A 12,415-nucleotide genomic window follows, 5' to 3' on the forward strand; every position below is an offset into this window, starting at 1 on the left:
TGCTTTCTTAATTTAAGGTTTGAGTTTACTGCCTGATGATCAGAGCCAGAAGCACAGATATCCAGGAAATGCCACCACCGGAGAGAGAACCACACACTGCTTCTCATCATACATCTACCCGGACCCAGCCCAGGAAGAAACAAATACCTCCAACATTTTATCCCATGAGCAAGGCAACTTCTGTAGAACTGCTCATGAAGATCTTGTTTTAACTTCAAAAAGTGCTTCTCCTAATTTATTTTCTGAGGCACAGTATCAAGAAGCACCTGTGGAAAAAATCAATTTAAAAGAAGAAAACAGCAACCATCTTACAGGTGAGCTACTTAGCTTTCTCTCTTCTCTGCTTCACTCATAGTGTTACTAAGTTGTCCTAAGATAAGGCTTTTCTGTGTTTTTTCTTTAAAAATTATTTTTTCAGAGATGGAGTCTTGCTGTGCTGCTCAGGCTGGACTCAAACTCCTGGGCACAAGCAATCTGCGCCCCGTCAGTCTCCCAAGCAGCTGGGACTATAGGCATGTGCTGCCCTGCCAGCTCTTTCTGTGTGTGTGGTTTTTTTTTTTTTTTTTTTTTTTTGGTCCCCTGTGGGCTTTCTTTGGAGACAGAGTATTGCTGTGTCCCCCAGGCTGGAGTACAGTGGCATGATGTCAGCTCACTGCAACTTCTGCCTCTAGGGTTCAAGTGATGCTCATGTCTCAGCCATCCAAGTAATTGGGATTACAGGCACGCACCACCATGCCCAGATAATTTTGTGTATTTTTAGTAGAGATGGGGTTTCACCAGGTTCCCCAGGCTCATCTCAAACTTCTGGCCTCAAGTGATCTGCCTGCCTTGGCCTCCCAAAGTGCTGGGATTACAGATCTGAGTCACTGCACCCAGCCATAATGCCTTGTTCCTAATTTAGGATTAATTCCTTGGTATGGAAAGCTCAAATGTATTTTTCTTCCTTTTTATACAATATGCTTCCCTAGCCTTTTATTTTGGAAAATTTCAAGCATCTAGAAAAGTTGAAAGACCACTGCATTGATTACTGATATACTTACCAGTATATGTTACTTCATTCCAAATATTTCAGTATGCATCAAGTATAACCACAGTGCTATTATTATATCTAAGGAAATTAATTATAATTCCTTAATATTCAGGTTCATTTTGGAATTCTCCCAATTATCCCAAAATGTCTTTTAAAGGTGCTTTTTTAAAAATTTTTTTATTTTTTTATTGCATTTTAGGTTTTGGGGTACATGTGAAGGACATGCAAGATTGTTGCATAGGTCCACACATGGCAGTGTGGTTTGCTGCCTTCCTTTCCCTCACTTGTATCTGTCATTTCTCCCCGTGCTATCTCTTCCCACCTCCCCACCTCCCTGTCCCTCCCCCTTTTCCCCCCAACGGACCCCAGTGTGTAGTGCTCCCCTCCCTGTGTCCATGTGTTCTCATTGTTCAACACCCGCCTATGAGTGAGAACATGCGGTGTTTGATTTTCTGCTCTTGTGTCAGTTTGCTGAGAATGATGCTTTCCAGGTTCATCCATGTTCCTACAAAGGACACGAACTCATCATTTTTGATGGCTGCATAACATTCCATGGTGTATATGTACCACATTTTCCCTATCCAGTCTATCATTGATGGGCATTTGGGTTGGTTCCAGGTCTTTGCTATTGTAAACAGTGCTGCAACGAACATTCGTGGGCATGTGTTCTTATAGTAGAATGATTTATAATCCTTTGGATATATACCCAGTAATGGGATTGCTGGGTCAAATGGGATTTCTATTTTTAGGTCCTTGAGGAATCACCACACTGTCTTCCACAATGGTTGAACTAATTTACACTCCCACCAACAGTGTAAAAGTGTTCCTATTTCTCCATATCCTCTCCAGCATCTGTTGTCTCCAGATTTTTTAATGATCGCCATTCTAACTGGTGTGAAATGGTATCTCAATGTGTTTTTGATTTGCATTTCTCTGATGACCAATGATATGAGCATTTTTTCATATGTTTGTTGGCCTCCTGTATGTCTTCTTTTGTAAAGTGTCTGTTCATATCCTTTGCCCATTTTTGAATGGGCTTGTTTGTTTTTTTCTTGTAGATCTGTTTTAGTTCTTTGTGAATTCTGGATATCAGCCCCTTGTCAGATGGGTAGACTGCAAAAATTTTTTCCCATTCTATTGGTTGCCGATTCACTGTACTGACTGTTTCTTTTGCCGTGCAGAAGCTGTGGAATTTGATTAGGTCCCATTTGTCTATTTTGGCTTTTGTTGCCATTGCTTTTGGCGTTTTGGTCATGAAGTCCTTGCCTACGCCTATGTCCTGAATGGTTTTGCCTAGATTTTCTTCTAGGGTTTTTATGGTGTTAGGTCTTATGTTTAAGTCTTTAATCCATCTGGAGTTAATTTTGGTGTAAGGTGTCAGGAAGGGGTCCAGTTTCTGCTTTCTGCACATGGCTAGCCAGTTTTCCCAACACCATTTATTGAACAGGGAGTCCTTTCCCCATTGCTTGTTTTTGTCAGGTTTGTCGAAGATCGGATGGTTGTAGATATCTTGTATTTCCTCTGAGGGCTCTGTTCTGTTCCATTGGTCTATATCTCTGTTTTGGTACCAGTACCATGCTGTTTTGATTACTGTAGCCTTGTAGTATAGTTTGAAGTCCAGTAGTGTGATGCCTCCTACTTTGTTCTTTTTGCTTAGAATTGACTTGGCTATGCGGGCTCTCTTTTGGTTCCATATGAAGTTTAAGGTGGTTTTTTTCCAGTTCTGTGAAGAAGGTCATTGGTAGCTTGATGGGAATAGCGTTGAATTTGTAAATTACTTTGGGCAGTATGGCCATTTTCACGATGTTGATTCTTCCTAACCATGAACATAGAATGTTTCTCCATCTGTTTGTGTCCTCCCTTATTTCGTTGAGCAGTGGCATGTAGTTCTCCTTGAAGAGGTCCTTTACGTTCCTTGTTAGTTGTATTCCTAGGTATTTTATTCTCTTAGTAGCCATTGTGAATGGCAGTTCGTTCTTGATTTGGCTCTCTTGAAGTCTATTACTGGTGTATAGGAATGCTTGTGATTTTTGCACGTTGATTTTGTATCCTGAGACTTCGCTGAAGTTGTTTATCAGTTTCAGGAGATTTTGGGCTGAGACAATGGGGTCTTCTACATATACAATCATGTCATCTGCAAATAGAGACAATTTGATTTCCTCCTTTCCTATTTGAATACCCTTTATTTCTTTTTCTTGCCTGATTGCTCTGGCTAGAACTTCCAATACTATATTGAATAGGAGTGGTGAGAGAGGGCATCCTTGTCTAGTGCCAGATTTCAAAGGGAATGCTTCCAGTTTTTGCCCATTCAGTATGATATTGGCTGTTGGTTTGTCGTAAATAGCCTTTATTGTTTTGAGATACGTTCCGTCAATACCTAGTTTATTGAGGGTTTTTAGCATAAAGGGCTGTTGAATTTTGTCAAAGGCCTCCTCTGCATCAATTGAGATAATCATGTGGTTTTTGTCTTTGGTTCTGTTTATGTGGTGAATTAAGTTTATGGACTTGCATATGTTGAACCAGCCTTGCAAACCTGGGATGAATCCTGCTTGATCATGGTGGATAAGCTTTTTGATATGCTGTTGCAATCGGCTTGCCAGTATTTTATTGAAGATTTTTGCATCTGTATTCATCATGGATATTGGCCTGAAGTTTTCTTTTCTCGTTGAGTCTCTGCCGGGTTTTGGTATCAGGATGATGTTGGTCTCATAAAATGATTTGGGAAAGATTCCCTCCTTTTGGATTGTCTGGAATAGTTTCAGAAGGAATGGTACCAGCTCTTCTTTGTATGTCTGGTAGAATGCAGCTGTGAACCCATCTGGACCTGGGCTTTTTTTGGGTGGTAGGCTCTTAATTGCTGCCTCGACTTCAGACCTTGTTATTGGTCTATAAACGTGCTTTTTTTTTAAAGGAACCAATCAAATTTATGCATATCCAGTCAAGTTCATATATTATGTTTGATTCTTATTACTCTTTAGTCTTTTTATCACTGGAAAAGCCCACATTTCTTTTTCTCATGACATTAACCTTTTGAAGAATGTCAAGTGCCTTTATTTTATTTTATTTTTATTTTTGAGACAGGGTCTTGCTCTGTCACCTAGGCTGGAGTGCAGTGCACCATCTTAGCTTACTGCAACCTCTCCTTACTCTCAGCCTCCCAGGTAGCTGTAATTACAGGTGTGTGCCACCACGCCTGGCTAATTTTTGTATCTTTTTTCTAGAGACGGGGTTTTGCCATGTTGGCCAGGCTGGTCTCAAATTATTTAATTATATTAAAGAATTCCTTGAATGTTGTAAAATCTTTTATGTACATTACTTTTAATAAAAATAGCATAGTAACTTTAAAATTCTCATGTTTTAAGACAGTAATATGCTTTTCTTGAGCTAAATTGTTACTAATTTTTATCTTAGGAGAAAGTATTTTATCATGTTGGGAAAAAATGACGGAACAGATTCAAGAAGCGAATGATAAGAACTTTAAAAAACGTGACAATTCCTCAGAAGTGGCTAATGTTGAAGAAAGGTATTGTTCATGTTGAAAGTGGCAAATGTGACTATTTAGTACAATAGGTGGCGTTTGTTACAGAACACTTTCCGTGTTTCAAAGACATATACTTTTCTTGTTTTTGTTTGACTATACTTTTAAGGTTAAAGATACAACCTATTATGTACTGTGAAAAACAAAGGAGGTTGGGAAGATATGTCAGTTAAACTGCTTTGACATTGTATTGTCAAAGCTTTTTCACTTAAAAGAAACATCTCAATAAAATCAATCTTCTCTCCAATAGCTAAATCCTATTTTTAGAAAAGGGAAAATTAAGTATTGGCATCTCCCATTTGGTGTCACTTATTTATAATTGCATAATCAGTGACAGAATTTTAAAATATGGCAAATTTAAAGTATTTTATCTTTTAAATATTAGGTTGATTATTTTAAAAATATTGCAAAATTTTCAATATGATATGGACAAAATGACTTTTCTGATTATTGCTTTACTCACATTAAGGGCCTTTCTTAGTTTAAAAAAATGCATAGTTAGTAATCTTGTTTTCAAATACATTTTAAAGTTATTTGATGAATATGTTATTCCACATATTAATCTGTAATGGATAGATGGACTTCAGAAGTGTTCTTAGGGCTCCCAAGTCACATGAAGAGTGTTGTATATTCTTATATTTAAGGGGTGGAGAAGGATTGTGGCTTTAGTTAGATTCCCAGAGGGAAGCACTGATTTGGGGAAAGGTTAGTTCTCCCTGTAGTCCAGGTTTCTATACCAGGCACACTAAGTGTCAGATATTCTCACACCATGATTCGCATGTTAAATAACTTTGTGTTTCCAATTAGGCCCATTAAAGCTGCTATGAGAGAAAGGAAACAGACCTTTGAAGACTACTTAGAAGAACAAATTCGGTTGGAAGAGCAAGAACTGAAGCAGAAACAGCTGAGGGTTAGCAATTGTGCTCTTTTGATTAAATCATTCTGAGGCTTTAGAGATTTATCTAATTTGTTTTAAAAATAACTTTCAGGTGACTTGGACATACCAAAATTAATTCAAATATTCTTTTATTTTAGGAAGCAGAAGGACCATTGCCAATCAAAGCAAAACCAAAACAACCATTTTTAAAACGAGGAGAAGGTTTAGCCAGATTTACTAATGCTAAATCTAAGTTTCAGAAAGGGAAAGAAAGTAAACTAGTGACTGACCAGAGCACTTCTGAGGACCAGCCTCTATTTAAAATGGATAGACAGCAACTCCAGCGGAAAACCGCTCTCATAAATAAAGAACCATGTGCAGAGAACCCTACCCTTAAAAAGGACAACAAAGCTAGAACCAGGAGGGGTTCTGTCACCATCAGTCAGAAGCCAAAAGTGCTGACGTGTAATAACAGGAAAAGTCTCTCTCCATCAGGGTTGAAAATACAGACGGGGAAGAAATGTGATGGGCAGTTTAGAGACCAGATCAAATTTGAAAAAATAGTTACATCTAATAATAAAGAAAATGTACCTGAGTGTCCAAAACCTTGCAATACTGACTGTACAGGGTGGAATAAGACACCAGATAAAGACAGACGTCCTCTTTCAACAGGGCCGGCCAGCCGCCTGGCTTCTAAGAGCTGTGTCAGGGAGACTGTGAAAGACTCGGAATCTTCTCTTGACGTTTCTCTTCAGAAAACGTTAGAGACTTGGGAACGAGAAAAGGAAAAGGAAAATTTGGAATTAGATGAATTTTTGTTTTTAGAGCAAGCTGCTGATGAAATATCATTTTCTAGTAATTCCTCATTTGTACTGAAAATCTTAGAAAGGGATCAAGAGATCCGCAAAGGTCACCGGATGTCTTCCACGCCTGTCAAAGCTGTGCCGCAGAAGACAAATCCGGCAGGTCCTGTTGGTCACTGTAACCGCAGTGAGGATTTGGACCACGCTGCACGTGAGAAGGAGCGTGCGTGTGAGGTCACACCCAAACAAAACCGTTCATTGTCCTCAGCTGATGAATCGAGGGAACAGCCTTGTAAAATCAGGAAAGCCTTCCAAAAGAGCACTTCTGAAAATCAGACTGAATGGATTGCAGGTGATGATGAAGGTGTTATGAACAGTGACAGTAGCACTGACTCTGAGGAACAGCTTGATGTTACCATGAAACCATCGACTGAGGATAGAGAAAGGGGCCTCAGCAGCAGAGAGGATAGCCCACACGTCTGTGACGGTAAGGGGCCTTTTAGGGACACCAGGACTCAAGAAGATAAAAGGAGAGATGTTGATCTGGATTTGTCTGATAAAGATTACAGTAGCGATGAGTCTATCATAGAAAGCATAAAACATCAAGTGTCTGAGCCCTCAAGATCCTCATCCCTAAGTATGAGTAAAATGGACTTTGATGATGAAAGAACTTGGACTGACCTTGAGGAGAATGTGTGTAATCACGATGTTATTCTTGGGAATGAATCTAGTTACGGGACTCTGCAGACGTGCTACCCAAATAATGAAGTAGGCATCCTGGACAAAACAGTGAGAAGGAAGATTGCACCAGTCAAGAAGGGAGAAGACTTGAGCAAATCTAGGAGCAGAAGTCCTCCTCCTGCGTCAGAGCTGATGATGAAATTCTTTCCTGCCTTGAAACCGAAACCAAAGTCAGAGCCCCACTTGGGAAGTGAACCCAAGTTAAACATAAGTCAAGACAAACCACCTGGTGAGTCAGAGCTTATAAAATATGTATCAGAATGTGAGAAATTTAACATTTATCAATGCTGTCAGAATGCTTAAAATCCTAACTTTATTGCTCAATAGAAGTCAAATTAATGGGTGATTTGAGAAAATCTGATTTATTTTGTGTCTGTAAAATGTAATAGTCACTAGTATAAGAGATTCAGTTGAATTGTCCTTTCAGATCTTTCAAACTTAAACTTCGTTTTGACTTTCTGAAGACTTTAAAGTCAATTACTTTTTAATAAAGTGAGATAACATAAAAGCTCCTAATTTTCCTTTCTTCCCCAGACCGGGTCCAAGTCCCCCTTCCTAGAAGTACCAGCATTACCATTTCATTTGTGTATTCTAAAGAGGCCATACATATGAAAGCATATGTGTGAGTTTGTATATAATTACTTTTCTAAACAAATGAAAAAATGCTTTTTGGATACTGTCTTGCACCTTGCTTATGATAAATTTTGAAGATTTGTTCTAACACATACACATAGCTACTTCATTCCATTTAATGGATGTAGTATTTCAGTTGATGTAATGGATTTTTTAAACTCACAGTGAAAGATTCCTTTCCATTATATTATAAACTCCAATTGACTAGCATGGCATAGGCGCTTTGAAATATAAATTATAACGTGATTTTTTTTTAAATTCTGATTTTTAAAGTAACTTTTTTTTTTGTAGAAAGTTTGGAAGCTTAAAAAGTATAGAAGTAAAAATATTTACAACTTAGCTACCCAAAAGTAATGGCTATGCCATTTTGGGATATTTCCTTCCCATCATTTTTCCTCTGTATTTTTAATATGATGGAGAAGTATAACTTGCCTCATTCCTTTAGCCTTGTGGATCATATTTATTTTCTAAAAAAGTGCTAATGGATAAAATGCTTGTTTGAATTGTAGGACAGAAGCACTGGCTATTTTACATTTTAAATAGCAAATTTGATAAAGAGAAAAAATCTTTTTTTTTTTTGAGACAGAGTTTCGCTCTTGTTACCCAGGCTGGAGTGCAATGGCGCGATCTCGGCTCACCGCAACCTCCGCCTCCTGGGTTCAGGCAATTCTCCTGCCTCAGCCTCCTGAGTAGCTGGGATTACAGGCACGCGCCACCATGCCCAGCTAATGTTTTGTATTTTTAGTAGAGACGGGGTTTCACCATGTTGACCAGGATGGTCTCGATCTCTCGACCTCGTGATCCACCCACCTCGGCCTCCCCAAAGCGCTGGGATTACAGGCTTGAGCCACCGTGCCCGGCAAGAGAAAAAAATCTTAATTTGCATTTATTTGATAAGTAGTAGGGGATAAACTTTGATTTTGGCATTGATTAGCTCGTTAGATCTCTTGTGGATTACTTATGTTCTTAACCTATTTATATGTATTGGCTTTTAAAAAATGGTTTTGAATGATTTCTTTTTATGTATCATGTTGATTCCTCGTCAGGTCGATACTCTTTTGAGTTTGATTAATTCTTTCATAAATTTGCACTGGTTTCCTCAGGAAAGTTAGGTTTAATTTTTTTTCCTTTTCATATTTGAAGCATTGTTTCGAATGCATTTTAATGGCACAGATGTTTGCCATATTCTTGGCTGTTAGTGTTACTGCCTAGCTAGTGTTTTTCCTGCTGTAAGCCCTTTTGCAAAGTTCAGTATTTATGGCCTATTTTCTAGGTGACAATGCTCGATCCCAGGTTTTGAGAGACAAAATTACTGAATTGGAGACAGAAATGGAAAAGTTTAAAGCTGAGAACGCATCTTTAGCTAAACTTCGCATTGAACGAGAAAGTGCCTTGGAAAAACTCAGGTACGTTTGGGTCTGTAAGTTGGGAGAAAATATGCAGTGATTCAGTTTTATCTTTCAAACCATCTAAGTAATCTGAAGCATTTTCAGTCAGTCCAACAAATATAACTGAAAAGGAGGTGAAATCTGCATCATACAAGATTTTTTTACTGAATAAAATGATCCAATTTAGTCAATGATGTGTCAAAAGGGGAATTTTCTTAGTGGAGAGATCATAAATTGAAATTTGAAAAAAAGTTTGAGCTATGGATTCAATAGTACTTTGGTTAGTTAGTGTAAAGATTTCTCTGGGATGCTGTAACAAAGTACCACCAACTAGGTGGCTTAAAACAAGCAATTTATTTTCTTGTGGTTCCTTAGGCTGTAAGTCCAAAATCCAGGCATCAGCAAGACAGGCCATACTGGCTCCTCCAGCTTCTGGTGGTTTGGGCACTGCTTGGTATTTCTTGGATTACAGTGACATCACGCCAGTCTCTGCCTCTGTGGTCACACGGCCGTCTTCCCTCTGTCTGTGTCTTCACATGGCGTTCTCCATGTGTATGTCTCAGTGCCTCTTTAAAGGATAGGGTCATATTGGATCAAGGGCCCACCCTACTCCTCTATAACCTCACCTTGACTGGCATCTTAATTATATCTTCAAAGGCCCCATTTCCAATAAGGTCACATTCACAGGGACTGGGACTTCAACGTACTGTTTTAGAGGACACAACTCCACCCACAGCAGTTGACAGTATGACATATCGTTTCCTACCCTAGGTCACGATCTTATCTGACTTTACGGTTAGCAAAACTTGAACTGAACGTACATGAGGCTATTTGTATATACTATACTGATTATTTCTATTTATATATATAAATTTTATGTAGACATAGTTTTTTAATTGTACTTGCAAATAGTTCTAAGTTCTGTTGCAGAAACACGAATACTTTTGATTCCAAGTGTTGCTGTGGATCTTGCTGGGGATATTATATATTGCACCCACACTGTATTTCTTTTTTTTGGGTATTTGTTATTTTAATGTTTGAGGAGAAATCATACAACTGTAGTTCCCATGGCTGTCTGCTGTGGGATTGGATCTAGGGGATGGTGGCTGCTATGCAAATGCTGGATTCACCCAGATTTCCCGGCCTCTTTCTTCTTTTAGACTCCCCAGGACGCTGCAAGTCTTTCATTAGTCTCCAGAGTTCCCAAATGGTTGATTCTGACGGGTGTTGCTAGTTCAATAGCTGCTTTGGTGGAGGGACTGATGCTTGGAGCTTCCTACTCCACCATCTTCCATGACATCGCTTCTGTATTTCTTTTCTAAAACCTGAAAAATATGAATTCCTAAGGCACTCCTGGCCCATAAATTCCAGATGAAGGTTTATAGACAGCTATTAATCCACTTAAAAAGGAAATTTAGTTACTACACTGTATTTCGAGCTATGCTTAAAAATCAAATTCTGAATATTATTTTTAAATGGAAATATCTTTTTCTGCTGATATATACTATAAATATATGCTTATTATAGTAGTGATGGGTAAAACATGGAACTTATTCCAATCCCTTCTCTACCCAGGATGACTTTTAAAATGTCTCTATATCATTTATTTCAAAATGGACATCTTTTTCTTTTAAGCAACATTTAGATCATAAGATAATGGCTGTTTTTCTTTCTTTAAAAAATTTTTTCTTTTTTTTTTAGCGTTTTTCCTATATCAGTTTTGCTTTGTTCTAAGCAAAATTCAGTCCTCAAATTTAGACATTGTGTTATCCTTCCCACCTTACAGATGAGGAAACTGATGCACTGAGAAGAAAGCTTTTCGTTTACCCCCTTAGTAAGTGACAGCCACAGTGCCAGCTTAGGCAGTGTGGTTCTCAACCCTGGGCTCTACTGTATGGGGTCTTTAATCTGCTTTTTATTTTATTTTATTTTTGATGGAGTCTTGCTCTGTCACCCAGGGTGGAGTGCAGTGGTGCAGTCTTGGCTCACTGCAACCTCTGCCTCCAGGGTTCAAGCCATTCTCCTGCCTTATCCTCCCCAGTAGCTGGGATTATAGACACGTACCACCACACCCAGCTAATTTTTATACTTTTAGTAGAGACAGAGTTTCACCATGTTGGCGAGGCTGGTCTCGAACTCCTGACCTCATGATCCGCCTGCCTTGGCCTCCCAATGTATTGGGATTATAGGCGTGAGCCACTGCACCTGGCTTCTGCTTTTTATTTTATTTTATTTTATTTTTGAGGCAGAGTCTGGCTTTGTCACCCAGACGGGAGTACAGTGGTGCAGTCTTGACTCACTGCAACCTCCACTTTCTGGGCTCAAACCATCCTCCACCTCAGCCTCCTGAGTAGCTGGGACTATACAGGCACGCACCACCACGCCTAGCTAATTTTTGTATTTTTTGTAGATAAGGGGTTTTGTCATGTTGACTTGGCTGGTCTTGAACTCCTGGGCTCAAGTGATCCCCCAACCTTTGCCTCCCAAAGTTCTGGGATTACCGGCATGAGCTACCATGTCCAGCCTCCTTTTTATTTTAATAACATAATAGATATCTTACCCCGTTAGCACACTCTAGTCTTCTCTATCCTTGAAATAATTGTATACATGCTACTGTGGCTAATCAATCTGTTGATGGAAATTTAGCTTGTTTAGAATTTTTCACTATTAATTACAGGGAATATCATCATATGTGTGAGGCACTTTTAATTTAAAAATCTACTCCCTTGTGATTGATTTTAGGCATTTCCACTGCCCTAGTCAGCATCTGAGGCTTCTTCTCACCCCTTTCCCCATCACTGGAGTTGAGTGTTAGCAGTCTTTCAGATCTTGCCAACCTGGTTATTATGCCACCTTTCAGTTGCTAAAGTTTGCATTTCTTTAATTATTGATAAAGTTGAGCATGTTTTTATATTTAATGGTCATTTGTGTTTATTATGTAAATTTCTTTGTGTCCTTTGCTCATTTTTCAGGATATTAAATTTTCTCAAATGTGCCACAAGTATTCTCCCCCAGTTTTTACTTTGACTGTATGATTGTATGCACCCTATAGACATTTTGAATATTTAGCCAGCAGGAATATCTTTTACCTCCTCCGGTGAGGCAGGGAAAGACTCGTCCAGTCTCGAGGCTTTAAACGCTGTCATGGCCCAGGTCCGGATCTCTCACCCACGTCTCCTATCCCACTGTCTCGTTGTTCTCTCTACCTGGAGAGCTGATAAGTGTCTAAATTGATCATTTAGAAAAAGTGAGTTCCTGACATCGCCTTTTGAACATACTCTTCTCCTCTTCTTCCCTGTCTCAGCGCATGATGAGTCTGCTCTTCCATTTGCCCAGCAGAAAATCCTGGAGTCGTGCTTGAGTCTTTCCTTGCTCTCTCAGCCTGTTTCTAACCCAACCGCTTCA

General features: G+C 39.1%; 1 protein-coding gene across 2 annotated transcripts in view; it reads left to right on the forward strand.

Annotated features, from left to right (window-relative positions):
* The window catches only part of CPAP (centrosome assembly and centriole elongation protein), a 46,629-nt gene that overhangs the window by 15,941 nt on the left and 18,273 nt on the right, over nt 1-12,415 (forward strand). For both annotated transcript variants that reach the window (XM_003919743.4, XM_074387923.1), the window contains exons 4-8: nt 18-314; nt 4,442-4,553; nt 5,376-5,478; nt 5,604-7,218; nt 8,896-9,028. In XM_003919743.4, coding sequence (XP_003919792.3) covers nt 18-314; nt 4,442-4,553; nt 5,376-5,478; nt 5,604-7,218; nt 8,896-9,028 — 2,260 coding nt within the window. The remainder of the gene's footprint in view (nt 1-17; nt 315-4,441; nt 4,554-5,375; nt 5,479-5,603; nt 7,219-8,895; nt 9,029-12,415) is intronic.

The sequence above is a fragment of the Saimiri boliviensis genome, chromosome 16 (genome assembly GCF_048565385.1).
Source record: "Saimiri boliviensis isolate mSaiBol1 chromosome 16, mSaiBol1.pri, whole genome shotgun sequence".
In the NCBI taxonomy this organism is placed as follows: domain Eukaryota; kingdom Metazoa; phylum Chordata; class Mammalia; order Primates; family Cebidae; genus Saimiri; species Saimiri boliviensis.